This window comes from Bacillus rossius (assembly GCF_032445375.1).
Source record: "Bacillus rossius redtenbacheri isolate Brsri chromosome 4 unlocalized genomic scaffold, Brsri_v3 Brsri_v3_scf4_2, whole genome shotgun sequence".
NCBI classification, from domain to species: domain Eukaryota; kingdom Metazoa; phylum Arthropoda; class Insecta; order Phasmatodea; family Bacillidae; genus Bacillus; species Bacillus rossius.
In genome coordinates this window covers 24173347-24190784 of record NW_026962011.1, presented here as the reverse complement: position 1 = coordinate 24190784, position 17438 = coordinate 24173347, and the positions used below count along the sequence as shown (strand labels likewise).

General features: G+C 34.1%; 1 protein-coding gene across 1 annotated transcript in view; it reads right to left on the bottom strand.

Annotated features, from left to right (window-relative positions):
* The window catches only part of LOC134542373 (neuroplastin), a 63864-nt gene that overhangs the window by 18089 nt on the left and 28337 nt on the right, over nt 1-17438 (bottom strand). The window contains exons 4-5 of the mRNA XM_063386555.1: nt 3115-3235; nt 1668-1834 (exon numbers count right to left, since the gene is read on the bottom strand). Of these exons, the coding sequence (XP_063242625.1) occupies nt 1668-1834; nt 3115-3235 (288 nt within the window). The remainder of the gene's footprint in view (nt 1-1667; nt 1835-3114; nt 3236-17438) is intronic.

Here is a 17438-nt window from a genome sequence, read left to right as displayed (position 1 = left end):
CAGTAACCGTAGCGTTTGAGAGACTTGGACGGGTCTTGTCTGCTAAGTTGAAGAGCAGCGATGCAGTGCATAGCGCAAATCATCTGCCATTGTTTTGACTGCAAAACCACTGTCTCTGTACCTCAGACTGATTTCACGGTGAATGGAAAAAACAAATGGCTTACACTTCAGACACAGAGGAACTGTAAGTTAAGACAGTAAGTGACGAGGACCAGGGGATAAAGTAGGCAGCAAAATTTAACTGGTCTGCCCTAGACCCATGAGTAAAATATACAAAGTAGAAGAATTTCTGAAAAAGCAAAATCCTAGTACAGCACACATACTTATTAGTCCACGCAATATGAGGCTGTGACATTTGTATGCTGTATCCGGTAAAGGGAAGAAGAAAGCCTTCAAGCCTCTGAAAAACGGCAGAGTATTTCACAGTAAGACATTCCACATCTTTGACGAACTGCAGGATGGGCTGTAGACTTGAAAATTACTGCCAGGAAAGTTATCCCTGCATCTTTTGATTTTGCACTGCTTCTTCTACCCATGAGCACTTTGTATGACCTGCATTTGACAAAGGCATTCTTGCAGGATATATCTATTTTGATTAATACAGCAGCATTTTCAGATACAGGCAGCTTGACAAAAGCTACTTCAAAGAGATAAAAAAAATACCAATTGGATGTTACGTAAATGATGATAGGATTATTAAAGAATATTTTACACTTAAAGAATAGTATTTTACAACAGAATGAAACAATTATTCTTACAGGAATGAAAAAATTATTCTTACAGGAATGAAAAGTATTTTAGTTAACAGTCGCAATATAGATTTTAAAGGTATCGTAGCATTACCCAAACATCCCTAGGAAATTCTTTTTTACTTATAGGTCCACGATTGGATGGGTAAAGCGTTTAGGGTGGAGGAAATGTACTTCAATGTTGGTTCCTAGAATAACACACTTGGCACCCACTCGAAGATGCAGAGAGATTGATAATTGGATCAAAATGAATTAGGTTAATTCTAAAAAAATTGCATGGTAAGATTTAGGTTTATTTCAAGTTCTAAATTATCACATAAACCTAATTAGTGTTATTCTTCACTTAAAAAATAAAAACTTTTTTTTCAATAGATGAAGGGTTATATTTGGAAAAAGCTGCTAATATTTAAGAACTTATGCATTTCCTTAACGGAAAACACAGAAAACCTTAGGAAAACACGGAAAACCTTTAAAGCTTTAGGATTTAGTCGTTGATGCGGACCTTTGCATTAAAATACATTTTTTACACTATCAGTTATTTATTCACTATAATTGTAGCAAACAAAACCATAAAATGTGCAATTGTACAGGAAATGACAATTAAACCTTTATGGATGCAAAAACCATGAACCCAACATTAGATCTTGACTTTTAGTACGTTATTCAGCACATAGATCATTTCTACCGAGTTACAGCTTTAATTTTTTTTTTGGGGGGATCATAACAAAGGCCTAGGCCTTATTGGGTTAGGGTTCATTCTTGTTGTAAAGTGTCATATGATGATAGTGCATTTAAAATGAATTTAAATTTAGTGCAGTGACTACCCTTTCCATTATTGCCCAAATCATCACTCCCAAAATAAAACAAATGCAATGTTAATAATTACAATAGTTTGATAAAGAAAGTGTTTTTACTGACCCATCACAGGAATATCTTCCTGCCTGCTAGCTGTCGCGTTATTGCTGAATGAAAACACACACGTGTATGTGTCTGCATCATTCTCCTCAGGTTTTTTTATCACCAGCTTGTTTGGTTGGACAGTTTTAAACCTTTCATTATCAGGTATGGCAGTTTTGTTCTTCAGCCTGTAACAAAACAAGTTTAAGATCAATTAATTATAAATTCAATTAATACTCTACATGCACAATGTACCCATACGTATGTAGATGTATCTGAACATATAATAGTCCTTTTTGCAGAAACATTAACTTTTCAATTTTAATCAATCAAGGTTTATTTGAGACAACATTTCCTGCTTATCTTTTGCCAACCAAATAAGATGTATGTACAAGGATGGTATATGATCTTTGCCATCTTGCCTCTGCATACCCTATTATACCAAGTAATGAATTACATGCTAGAAATGTGCAACTTCCTATCCAAATGATTACCATAAAATGTAGTGAATAAAAACAGTCCATTTGGAGTCTCTTTAATAAAACACACTCTTAAAAATATTGGAAAATAACCTATCAAATATAAAAATCTAAAGTAATAATTTTATGAATAAATATTCTCTTTGAGCTGAAAGTTTCAACCATTTTATGGTACTAGTAGTTGTTACCCGGTGGTGATTGAGGAAAAAAATAAAAAAGACAATCATTATATTTTAATATTCATGTCACTAAAGAAATATATTGATAATTTGTGCAAAATGTGCGTCTAAAATTCAGTTCCAAAATGTTAAAAAAAAATTAGGAATGTTGTATAATATAATTATGTTTATTTAGGATTGGTCAACACAAAGACACCTATGAAAGGAAGTAAATTTTTTTTTCTTTAGCTTACTGTACCATGAAGCAGGGACGTAGCCAGGGGGGGTTTTAGGGGTTCAACCCCCCCCCCCTTAGCACCAAATCTTTAATTAATTTCTTATTCATCACTCAAACAAATTTCATATTAAAATTAATAAAATTTTTACCATTACAATATTTAAATTTAAGAACCGAAAACTGCTAAAATAGCACTATTTTACACCTTAAAATACATAAATCCTGGCTACGCCACTGCCATGAAGATACTAGCAATTAATGCAAGCTTTTAGTTATATATATTTTTTAAATTATTTTTTTTAGTGTCAGCACTGCAATTTGAAGAATGAAGCTACAAGTAAAAAAAAAGAGGAGGGTTGTGAGTTTAAAACAACTAGTATCATAAACACAGCCAACACCAAGGCACTGGAGTGTCATGTTGTGTTCAGGAGCCGGCTGCGAACTGGCTGAAACTGGTCACGGCATTGTTTGTTCCCTCCGTCGTCAAAGAGCGGGAGAGTGCGCGCTGGTCACAAGTGGTTACAAAGTAGGGGAAAGGGAGAATGCTGAGGAAACAGAGCGGTCTCAGGACCTGCAACAATGCTGCCACTCACCACGCCACTGTGTAATTCACAGACGCACCAGTAACCGTACATTCCAGAACTAATTCTTCCGACTTTAGTTTCAGCACTTTGTAAGCACCATCTGGCTCAAAATTAGGCTTGATTGTGATCCCTAAAAATGAAGATACAACAATATTAAATATACATGTCATGTAAAAAATCATATTTTCAATGTTCAAATAATAACTATGAAATCAATATACCATCTACAAAATTTTAACACATTTGACAGACACAATGTATATTTAGCACTATAAATTTATAAACATTACATCAAACAATGCAATCACTGTTTGCCATACATGCATTTAATCTATGTTTAAATATTTCTATAGGAACTGTTTCACGTTACACTACTCCCACTCTGACCAAGTGAACTGTAAAAGGATTTACAAAACCACGTGTATTACAGCACTATCTACTGAAACCAAACAGAACTGACAAACTACCAGGTTCAGTATGTTATCATTACACATGTTGGAAAATGAGAATTTCCCACTCAAAAAGAAAGTTAAATAAATTCTTTTTGAATAAATTATAGTTGTGTCACAGAGTTGCTAGTAGCGTTGACTTTCAACTTGAAAAATTTGTCCAGTAACTAACACTTAGCTATCCTTGAGGAAGTCATTAAAATTTTTAAATGTGTCAGACAGCCAATCATACACAAATTACTTTATTTACGATTGAATTTTTAAAAGATACATAATGTTTGCAAGTATCTCTTTCTTGTTATTTTATCTCTATTGTTCTTGCAGGAAAACTTCCATATGTGTTAAAACTATTAAATGCTTTTTGGAAAATAATACTTAACTGATACAGAAATTACCACACACTAAAAAAAGGTTCCACGAAAATATTGTTATTATTCTGTTAAAATTTAAGTTACTAACTACAATGTTAGCTGTAAAACCACACCACAGAAAATAATTTACGCATTCACCAACAAACTTACATCTGCAAATATTTAAGCCAGCTGAATAAGCTTATTTTAACAAAAATATGTGTATTTAGAACAGCAAACAGTATTATTAGTGATTTTATTTAAATTTGACAATGTTCTCTAAGCTAGCCATCACTTGTAACTACTAACTTTAAACAATAAATAAAAACAAAATTATATTTTGTTCATAGTCACAATTACTTTGGCACACCACATCTCACTGAAGAGCTCAGTACTGTATAAACGAGAAAATTTTTTTTTTTCACATGGCAATGTTGAAAATGAGAACAAAAATTAGCTTACAACTTCCACAGTGACACACCCATGGAAATGACAGCAAATGCATACCTCTTGCTACCTAAATTCAACTTCAGCACAATAGCAACTCAAAACATAAGGAAAAAAAAAAAATTGTCAGGTCATTAACATTCAGCACAATGCTACAATTTAGAGATGCTAAAAATTATGCGCCTTCATATTATGTAACAATTCTGGCCAAACTCATTCTATCCAAGTTGACTACTCTACTTCTGGCACATTGTGTTTACAGGTGCCAGAGTTGAGTAGGTAGTGGAAAAGTTCCAACTGGGTGGTGGATAGATAATGGGAGGAATGGGTGCAATACCAATCTGCATAAAACATAACTTTCCAAAAATCCGCCCTATGTCATTAGAAGCAGATGTGAGGCCGGCACCTGCACACAGGTCCAAACAGTGTGGTAGAACGTCTTTTCAAGAAGCTTAATTCTGGCAAGAACGTGTGCTTAATGATAGAGACTGATCCATTCCAGGTCAAACATCTGTAACGTGCCCTTCCACTGACTGCACAATGAAACTTACTGAACTTCCACTGACTGCACAATGAAGCTTACTCGGCTTCCACTGACTGGACAATGAGGCTTACTTAACTTCCACTGACTGGACAATGAGGCTTACTGAACTTCCCCTGACTGGACAATGAGGCTTACTGAACTTCCACTGACTGGACAATATAGCTTACTGAGCTTACACCACTTCAACAAATCAAGCAACATATTTAAGATAGAGACAACTCTAATTACAGTAAAATCCAGTAAAATATAGAACCTACCACTGATTTTTAAAATGAAAAAAATTAAGTTAAAAACTATAAAAAACATTACATAGTTTTCAACACTTTTCTAACAAGCACGTTAACGTGTGAGCCTGCTTGCATGCTGGGTTAATTACCACGGTAAACCAAATCAAACAGATTGACCAGTTTAGCACACCACACTCTGGTATCCAGACTACGTAAGCTGCCGGGGAAACGACCGGAAAACAGCACGGCACCATCTCGCACACACGGAAGGGGCTTACCGCCGATGACAAAGAGCTGGTAGCTGGTGCTGTCAAAGGTGAAGCACTTGTAGCTTCCGGAGTCAACGGGCTGAGCATAATCAACGGTAAGGTGGGAAAAAACACTCCCGTTACTCCTCTCCACGTCTATACGGTAATGGGAGTCCGTGTAGATGGACTGTCCGTCCCGCTGCCACTTGACTGACTCATACTCGCTCAGCTGGCAAGTGATGCGGAATGGCTTGCCCACCGGCACGGCATAGTCACCCGAGTACTTAATGTGAGTCAGTCCTAGACAGTAATACAGTGAGTGGGTAACCCACCAAGACATGCTCAACTCCTCCATAAGTACTCCCCACGTCACAAGTTTGGGATTACTCAACAATAAAAAAAAAATTCCATAAAGAATATTATACTTCACCAAAAGTGGTTCATATTGTACTTTGATTTGTGTCTGCAACATTAATAGCGCTGCATTTGGATTTTCACAAGCCTACACAAGTTTAAGAATTTAAAAAAAAAATCTATCTTGGTATGTTTTACAGTTAACCTAACCACCAATTTGCATCACTCTATTTCATGGCAGCAAGCAGAGAGACCGCATAGAGCACACATGTCTATCTACCAGCAGCATTTTATATTTTTATCATTATTTCAAATAATAACTACTAAGTTTATGCTACGGGAAGCACAGTAGAATAAATTTGCATTTAAAACTGAAAAGAGAAGGAGAATAATAATCTGAAACTGAAACATCTTTTGTTGTGGTCAAATATAAAAAACAAAAAAAAAAAGTATTTTAAATTAGGCATTTGCATGTTGTTAACAGTTGCAAATCATTGCAAAGAGGTTTTTTTTTGTATTTCATAGTATTGGCTTAATTGAATACATTAAGCCTAATATATGTTGGTAGGTACTGAGATTAGATTTTTCTCACGCTGTGCAGATTTTTGCAAGAAAGTACGATTTGTTGGCTTAGGTCCGGTACATTAATAAAACATTTATTTAGTATGCAAGTTAATAATATGCAATGAATAATTAATGTAGCTAACCTAACTGACAATTCACATAAATTCATAGTATTTTTAGTAGATAATCTAACCAACAATTAAAATGGTACATTACCAATAAAAGACTTTAAATATTGCAATGCTGTTTTACAGAATGTTTAGAAGATATGCAAATATGTGAGAATTATTTTTTTTGCCAACATCTTAGCTCTTAGGAGGTGTATTTTTGTGAATGGAACAGAAGTTGAATGGAAATGAAATTTGTAACCACGGTGTCGAAGTTGTGAAGATGGCGGACCCATGTGTAGCAACATAAACTCGTGTGTAGTCACTTTCGTAAACATTAGGGTACATACCAAACGTATTGGTGAAAATTTATGATAGTGAACCTACCCTGAAATATATTTTGTAAACTAAATAGTGATAGTAAAAAGTAATCACAAGTTTTAAAACACACAATAAAACTGGTATTTCAATGAAACTAACACACATTCTCCTTTATAAGTCCCAATAGGCTCAGTAAGTAGCACAGCTGCAGAGCATGCTGCTTGCAAAAGCTCAAGGACAAATTTTTTAAATTGTTCAAATCTCATCACTGGAAAAACATTTTTTTAAAATTTAACAACATAATAATACTGAATCAGCTCATTAAGGTTAAGGTTTGTTTGCAAAATGTATTTATAGACTGATTTCAGTTGTTTTAACTAAAACATATCTACAAACATATACATTGTGTTATAATGTGCGTTTTAAAATTTTTAAGTTAATATTTTAGTAATGCCATAGAAGTGTAACCTCAAAAATGTGCAGAAACTTTATAGTATTAACTGTGTGATGAATTTTAACAAGCCAAAGCCATGATTGATTTTTTTAAGTCTTTTTCACTTTATTATAAGAGCTGTTTCTAATCACTTAAAATTTCAGTGTGTTTCATGCTGCTATCTGCACGTGATGGTGGCAAGCAACATTTACTATTCAAGCTATGAATTCTAGCAGCGGGAGTAAAATGTACATGTGAGATTCGCATCCTGAAATTTTGGTACTCAAAAATTATAAAAATGGGGATTATCTTGGTCTCTTTAGTTCCATAAAAAATTTTGATTGGTCTTTATTCTATAAATCTACAGATGTTAATTTTTTAGTGGATCAACTCTCTAACTGCATATGTAACAGTATGAATGAATTTATTCCTGTTATTTCTAAAAAATCTACTAAATACCCTTGCTGGTTCTCGAGTGAATTAATATTTAATCTAAAAGCTAAAAAACACTTCCATAAATTACAGAAAAGAAACATGATCTACTATTCCCAATTTTCATTCTACAGGAAGCAAGTTAAATATCTAATCAAACGTGACAAAATCAATTGGACTCGACATATTAATAACAAAGTAAGGTCTTACCCTAAAAAGTTCTGGCGCTATGTAAAAATAATGAGAAATGGTTACCGTGAAGAGTATTCTCTCAAGGTTAATGATGTTGTGTCTTCTGATCCTGTTTTGCTATCCAATACCTTTGCTGAATATTTTTCTAATGTATATTCATCTACTAATCACAATCATAATGTTAATGTATCAACGTCAAACCATGATACCATTTTGGTCCCCGTTATTTCTGAAAGTCTTGTGCTTTGGGGTATTAAATCCCTAAAATCTTCTATGTCATGCGGTCCTGATGGAATACCTAACTTTGTTCTTAAAGGCTGTTCATACGTATTAATACCACTTCTTAAACATTTATTTAACGTAAGTTTGAAAAGTCAAACGTTCCCCACCAAATGGAAAATAGCAAGGGTAATTCCCATTCTCAAAAGCGGTTCTAAATTAAAGGTATCTAACTATCGTCCTATTTCCATCCTTAATGGTTTTTCTAAAATATTTGAAAAAATTATCTTTAAATTCTTAAATTTCCCAATTAAAAACCGACTATCTCCTTCACAACATGGTTTTAGAACTGGTATGACCACAGCAACCAACCTTGTGTCCTTTCTGAATCCTATTTATTATGAGGTAACGAATAGGGGTCAGGTAGATGCCTGCTACTTTGACCTTGCGAAGGCATTCGACACTGTTAATCATGATATTTTACTCAGTAAACTTGCTAAATTTGGTTTATGTGGCAATTTTGTAACCTGGTTTTCCGACTACCTTCATAATAGATGTTTTTTTGTTTCCATCAACAACAGTTATTCTTCATATTTTAAAGTTCCATCTGGGGTCCCGCAGGGTGGCACTCTCTCTCCATTACTTTTCAATATTTTCATTGATGATATTACATTTGTACCTAAACATTCGAGTGGTGTATTGTTTGCTGGTGATTTTAAAATTTCCAGAAGTATTAACTCTATCAATGACTGCTTGTTACTTGAAATTGATATACATGAAATTAATAAATGGTGCTTATTAAATTTAGTAACTCTTAACACAAGTAAAACAAAAATTATCTCCTTCACTAGGAAATATCATCCTGTAAAATATGATTATGTTCTTAACAATAAAATAATCCCAATCACTTCTTCTATAAAAGATTTAGGTATACTACTTGACTCAAAATTATATTTTCACTTGCATGTAAATTTCTTAGTTACTAGTTCAAATAGAACATTAGCATTAATCAAATATATTACGTTCTATGCTACAAACAGTGACTCTCTTCTTTGTCTTTATTTATCACTTGTTAGATCTAAGTTAGAATATTGTTCAGTTATTTGGAATTCAATTAATCCTTCCGATAGCAATAAATTAGAATCCATTCAGAATAAATTTGATAAAATAATTAAACTTAAAAACTTCTCTCAGATTACTATGGATTCTCTTTCTGAACGCCGTATCTATCTGGATTATGTATTTATTAAAAACTGTTACTGTTCAAAATTAAATTGTAAGTACATTCTTGATAATACTGGCATTAGAATTCCCCAATTTAACAGCCGTTTAACTTCTACCTTATGTACATACCATAAAAAGAATGATATAATTTTTCGACTCATTTCTAATTTCAATAAAATTGATCATCTTAATCTGTGAAAGTGTAGCTAGGTAATAATATTTTTTTTTTTTTAATTAATTTTTACATAAGCCTGCAATTAGTAATTTCATTATAATGTAATGTCTATGTTTTGTATTTCTTTTTATGCATTTTATATTTTGATGTTTATTTTTAATAGTTTTACTTATTTTAACTTTACTTGTTTGTTTGTATTTTGTTTGTATTGTTTATATGTTGTCCTTGTATATATGTGTTGTGCCCACCGCTAAAGCCCTCGGCTGTTGGTGGGCATGTTACAATATTAAATAAATAAATAAAATAAATATATTTTATTTATCAGTATGTTCATCACGCTCTGCATTATTTTAAAGAATTCTATGATAATTTTGCGTCAGAGTTTTGTATTGTAAGTTTATTTGCAACATGAACATCATGTGAACACATGAATTTGCTCGTTACCGAGGTTAAATGTTTACACAGCACTGACGAGTACTGAAAATATTGCTCACATTTTTTTTCCTAGTCATCCATAGAGTAATAAAATTTTCTGCCCAGTCAAAAACAGCACGGTTTACAACTCAGAAGCCAGTACAAGGATAACGGTTTTGACACTCAAGTTATTGCAAACAAATTGTTCTACTGATAAGTGTAGCGGCAACTTCTGCACAAAGCTGCTATAAAATGGTGTGAAGCCTGCAGCGAAGGTGGGGATTACGAATTTGAACCGGAATCATAATGTGACGTTCTTAAGGAACAATTTGGTTTATAAATAATTAATTTAAAGTTATATTTAAGGAAATAGACACGTAGACACAAACAGCCAACTTAACTAAGGCAGTGCTGACAACTTCCAGGCACATCGACATCCATCAGTAATCACATTCATGCTGACAATTCAACAAGAACTAAACTAACTATATGAAGTTTATGCTCTACACTATATATATGCTATAGACTCTACAAAATAATTAACACCACTTCTATACAGTAAAAAGATAAGCCATCCATCTAGTAATTTAAATTACACAGGTTTGCAAACTCCTCAATAATTAAAAAAGCTAAAATAAGTTTCAGGATCCATATTTATGTTGAACACTTTATAGAAGATTTACCTTCTTATTACAAGAGAGGCTTACATGAGCGATATTTATCGTACAAAATGCTGATTTTGAGACGTCCGTAAGTTTGTCTTTGTAATACATACGTAATGCTCCGTAGTTCCGTAAATGTACGTCTAAATTAGCAACAATTACTGAAAATCCTTAATATTGGCAGTATTGCCACGATAACTCTGCAAATTATCAACGGTAATTGTTCCATAACACGTATACAAGTTTACCCTTGATTCTTAATGGCATGATCCTGTATGATTGATTCTGTGGTACATAACGCTTGCTGTTTAAATTTAGTACATCGGAAGATTCTGGACATAACAAAAATATTACAATACAATGTTTGGAAGTAAAATAAAATTAATTTTCGGATTTTTATTTTATCCGATAATACGATCATGATTCATTGCTACATCACAATTTTTGTTGTATCCAAGATATTTTGATGTACTAAATTAAAACAATAAGTATCATGTATCACAGGATTAATGTATTCAGGATCATGCCATTAGAATCAAGGGATAGGCTTGGATACGCGATACAAAACTTTTACAAGTTCAAGTGAATTATATATCGGATTTCAATTGGTAGAAAATAATGGAGGAAAAAAGATGTCATTTTAGTAGTGTTGAGGGTTGCTGTGTACTTTTTTAATTGTGCGACTTGGTGCCTTCTTGCACTACCCGTTGGACCTTGGGACAGTGCTGCGATCTTCAGACTAAACGGACAGTTATGCATCATGATGGTGTTGGTTTGAATGTTGATGTATGTGCTCGAACAAGTAGGCCAAAGAGGTTGGATTATAGTAGTGGAACAGAGTATGGTAGTGAAAGTGTTGGTAGTACCAGAGGTAAGTGTTTTGATGTTGTGTGTTCATTTGTTTGCCATTCGGGACGGATGAGGTATGAGAAGTGATGCAATAAGGAAATAAAAGTTGTATTGAGTAAATAAATAATTAGGTCTACGCAATAGGTATTCAGAATGTTATATGGATCGTTGTGAATATCTGTGCAAATAAGTGTACTTGTAACTAGTGAAGAGCAAGGTAATGTTTATTTGTAACAGATTTTTATAAAGGTGCAGTGGAGAGAAAGAATGTGTGGATTGAAATTCTATTAGTAAATGGACGAACGAAAGTTATCATTTCGAGAAATAGGAAAATAAAATGGAGAAATGACAATTGGATTTGGAGTGAATAATGCAACTGTAAGAAAAAAACTAATAGTATGGAATAACTGCAGTAAAAACCAGAAAGGTAAGTGGGGTTGGACGGTTGTGAAGTTTTTGTGATTTGTAGTTGTTTTATGTGTATGTCATGTTATGTGTTAGGTGACAGTTGCAAACTTAATTTAGGTGAAGTATTGATTTAGGTAATCATAAATTAGATTTAATTTTAAACTAGGTTCTTTAGGGATACTGGTATTTAGATTAAACAAATTTTCACTGTAAAATTTTCCAATAAAATTTATGCAGTATCATGAAGCAACTATAGTCCCACCCGGTGTAGTATAACTAGCGATACCTGTGAATAATTAATGAAAAGTAATAATATAAGAAAAACTAGTAGACTGGAGTGTAATATGCGCTACTGGTATTTTATTAATTAGAAATAAGACTTTGAGGCAATATTTAATGGGTATTGTGAAGTAAAATACAGTTCCATGCAGTAAGGTCTTATTAAGCGATCCTGAATTAAATTTTTAAAAGTAATAATTTAAAAAAAATTCCCAGTTATAATAAGTAGAATGCAGTCCCACCCGGTCTATTGTATCTAGGTTTTAAAATGGGGAGGAATTATTTGAAAGTAAAAGTTTTTAGGAAAAAGAATTGTAGTATTGTGAAGAAGACTACAATCCTACCCAGAATATTGTATTTTGTGATACCAAAAATATATTGAAAGTAACAATTTATAGGAAATATATTTGCGGTATTGTGAAGATGACTAAAGTCCCGACCAATCTATTATATTTTGCAAAACTGGTAAATTATTTACTAATACCTAGTTATAATAGAGAAAACATTCGCTCTAATGTGAAGTACACTACAGCCCTGCCCGGTCTACTATATTTTGAGCTACTGGTAAATAATTTATTGAAAGTAATAATAATAATAGAAAAAAAAAGTGCTATTGTGAAGTAGACTACAGTCCCACAGAGACTAATTTATTTTGCGATACCTGTAAATAAATTATGGAATGTAGGAATTACACAGAAAATATTTTATTGGTATCGTGAAATAGACTACAGTCCCAACCATTCTAGTGTATTTTGCGATACCGGTTTTAATTCTTTATAATTCATGTCTCTCGCAACTTTAATTTTTCAGAATGATTAAGTTCTCTAATAAATAATAAATAATTCACAATACCAATGTAATTCATATCATGTACAGAACAATATCTTTGAAAATGAAATTTTTATATCGAAAACTAGACCAAAACAGAGAGGGATTAGTGTATTTTACGATACGGATAAAACATAATATTCATAAAATGCAATACGTGACAAATAAGTGTTTATAGTTTCCCACCCAAAACCCCCAAATTCCCGTGCATGTCCTGTAAGACAGTAGAGGTGGTAATAAAGTAAGCGACGCCATCTTAGCGACGTCATTAGTATTGTTATGGAATCGTAAAATGCACTAGTCCCAAGAGGACAAAGGTGAATAATATTTAAAAAGATAGATTGGTTAAGTCAACATTAACATATGTATTTAATACATAAACCATATTGGAAACATAATAATACATATGTAAATACATATTTAATACATAAAATACATAAGTATTATTATTAATGTAATTTATGTAACCTAAAAAACCTTTTCACAAACTATTGTTTGACCTATTAGGTAGACTTCGAAGAAATACTACCTATTTTAGCTGGTATCTTGATGCGACTTCCTAATTCTTTTTATAGATTTCGTTTCATGGTCCAAAGACCCCCAAACCACTGTCAACTAAAACATATATATACACCACACACACACACATATGTATATGTGTGTATATATACATACACGCACACACACACACATATATATATATATAATTTTTAGAACATAACTGCCATAATTTTTCACAAACTGATGCATAAAATATAATCATGGAAAATTTCGGTAGAGTTTCTTAAATGGGCAATATCCAACCAAAGGGGTACAAATGAGGAAGATTTTTTTTGAGAAACAGAAAAATCATTGTGTGTCCCATAACATGATATCACATCCGTTTGAAGGTATTATCACACATAGGGGTAATACCAAAAACTATTGTCTAAATAAATTTTTTAACACGACTAACCATAACTGCAAGGGGTGGAAAAAACCAGGATAGACAACAAAAAACTTATAACTCCCTTAGTAAGCACACACTCAAATCCGTTCAGATTATTTGTAAACGGAATTTAAAAAACAAGGGAACTTAAAAAAAATTCTCAAATTCCGTACCATGTACACTATTAAATCCAGTCTAATTTATTGGAAAACTATAAATGATTATTTACAACTTTTGCCTGAAATAATTTTTTATTTGACCAACCATTACTGCAATGGGGTGGATAATAATAGGGGTTGAAGGACAAAAAAATTTGTAACTCAGTTAGTAGGCACAATATCAAATCTGTTCAAATTGTTTGCAAACCCTACGAATATTACCTAAAACATTTGTCTAAAACCGTTTCTGATACAATAAAACCACAGCTTCAACAGCAAGATACAAACTTGAGAAACTGACAAACTACACTTATCAGTAAATCAACATCTAGCCTATTTCTTCTGAAGACATTTTCAGATACCAATCCTCAGATCTGCCAGGGGCAAACTAGGAGATGCTCACTGTGTGGAGGTGAAGGCAAGACTGATGGGGCTACCTGTTCTGATACCCGCTCCTTAAGTTCATGCCCATACAACACCACAATGCCCTACTCCCTCTTTCAATGTGCCAATGTCCATCCAAGCTCAGAGAACAGTAGAGAATACTCATAAGCATTTTACCCGTCCATGCAAGTGAACACCTGTTCGAGTGTGGTGTGACCTGACTCATGACTCTCAGGGCCACTTGCACAGTCAAGTGAGTACAATCAAAGCAAAAACTTTGCATGTTAATCAAATAGAGAAATATTCTACTTTACTTTCTTCATGGTCCTCCTTCACAATTACCATTACTTTTGTTGTTTTGCTGCCAACTTGACAGTGTAAACCTGATGTTTATAATTAATACATTACAAGCAGTACAAACATTTTTATAAGGTTGATTTCAAAAGTGTTTAGAAATGCCTGACTGGATTGTAATTAAAAATGTTTAAATGTACCACTCTTTGATGACAACTTGTACATATTTTCTAATGTTAATTTTACGATTTATTTATTTTTAAACAAATTTACACTACCTATACGAGTCAAAGAACCTAAGGTTCGGGTATTTTCATACTTAAGTTTATGCGAAAATCTGACAGCAAGAAAACAGTGACCTACTTTATCACAAGTATCACCATTAAATTATATCTTAAGTTAAATCGTTTACATTTCCAAACGAGTATCAGGCGACATGTTGTCATTTTTTTAGAAACGACGCTACGTCTAATATAAGTCTTACCTGCAGTCGCGCCTTCAGTAGAACTTAAATACACCAAAAATAAACTTATCAATACAAACAGACACAGATCATTAAGTCTGGTATTCAAAAAATATGACATTTTATAAAAATATTTTTCGCCGAACTTCACTTGAACTATTCAGCCGTGCTCGAAACTATTTTTAGTTTTTGTTTCGTTGCTTCTTGCCCCAACCTTTCCCCACTTATTTCAGTACTGAAGTGTTCAAGATGGCGAAGAGAATAAGGGCGACGTAAGCCGTTGTTAACAGAAAAAGGATGTGGTCACCCACTGGAATAGAACCCTAAACAGTTTTCCTCAGCCACACAAAATGCTACCAAACACACTGTTCTGACTGTGCGGAGAGCTACAAAGTCATTATTGCGATGACGCACCCTGTTACGCTACGCTACAGTAATGACGTCTGCTATGTATGTCGCAATGTAGACATGTTTGTTGTTACCACCCTCAGAGTCAGAAAGTATAGAACAAATTGTGTATTGCAATTAGTACCCACTCACGTTGAATTTTCCTCATTTTTTTCTACAGTGTTAATATTGAGTGAGTTTACAAACAGCTCCAGTCTGTAACAATGTGAAAAACTTCTACAGTCATTTTATTACACTATTACACCCGTAAATTTGAATTTAAACATGACCTTGTCCTGTCAAACAGTAAAAATTATACGATAAAAAAATTTATACTCTCTATTCTATGAACGATGCAGCATAACAAGCTTTTGCGATTCCAAAGAGAACTATAATGACCGAAATAATTTTCATTATTTTTTAGGTCATTTAGTTCAGTAGGTAACATTTACATCTTAAATAAAGTGTTGTTGATTCGATGTTTTCATGTTTTGTTTTTGCTTGTTCAAAAGATGCTTTTTCTTCCAAATTTATTCAATCCCAATCAGAATACAATACTATGGCCACATTTAACCAAATGTTACAACATTAACAAAACTTCATACTGTATCAGACATATTATCAGAAAGTACATGTTGACGTCGTACCGACCAGGGGCCATTAAACCCGGACTCGACCCGCCAGTATTGGCTCCCGCTGGTGGAACGCACCCCTCGCTAACTCAACCCGGGTCAAACGCGGAGTAGATACGCAGTGTATAAATTTTATCACGGAACTGCACCTGATGCAAACAACCGATAATAATTCACGGAGTAAGCTCATCAAGCCATCCTCTTAAATTATCACGTGATAAGAAATGTGCGTCGTAGAGCACAAATGTTAGCCCCCTCTGGGCACAGTGTTTAATGAACGCCCTTAATTCTCATCGCGGCCTAGAACCTTAATTTAAGTAAGAAACAAAGTGCTGAAGCAATATCCAGAACAAACCCACAAACATAAACATAACCAGTAGTTTTTACCAACTAGTCAGTAGTCTTTAAGTTGACTCATATTTTTAAATAATATTTGTTCAATTTCTTAAACTAAAGCTTTAATCAATATTTCATAATACATTTAATGTCAGCATTAATATTCAAACAAGGGTCATGTATAATTAACAAGTAAGTTTTCAATTAAAAACCGAATAACTGTAATTTCTTTTCTTCAGTCATGGTTTGGCACACGGCGGGACTGTTCCCCTCAACCCCGCGCGGCAGCCCCCTCGGGCAATCTAGATCAGCTCGCGGCCCGGTGTGGATGTGTTCGTGTGTTCGTTCCGCGGGGAATGTTCAATTTAGTAACTCACCGATTCTTCACTATGGTAAATATAGTCATGAACTAAATCCTTTGTAACATCAATTCCCCACGCGACCCCGGGTCAGTTCTTACAGTGCAGGGCTTAACCCGGCCATCGTAATTCCTGCCTTAAGGACACGGGCCACAGGGCCGCCTTAAGGTCAGTCACTTTACGGACCAGGCCGACTCCAGGACAACCAACGAACTACCCCCTCTAATGGACTGCCTTAGGGAGAAACAATCATAATTAATCAAAAATAGTGTCGTGTAATATCGTGTATCAATTATGTCCAAATTATCAACCAAGAGCAGCGTCGTGCAATAACATGTACCCAAATTTGTCCGTTAATAAATATGTGTACCACACGTTTTCAGTTTCAGTGCGTGTATTTCATTTGTAGTTAGGCACCAGCCACCTTATGCTGAACAGGGAGTGTCACCATTGTCTACTAGCAGTTAATACAACCCTTAAGATACAGCCACCGAGTCTAGGGAAGCACTCTGGGGCCGATCGATCCACCCCATTGGTTAGACGTACGAGCTAACGTGGTGCCTTCCCGGAAAACACACCATAAAACACCACCAGCCCCTTAGAATCACCGCGGGACTCGGACCCGTGACCCCGGCTGACGGCATTTGGCACCGCTGCGTGTGGCAA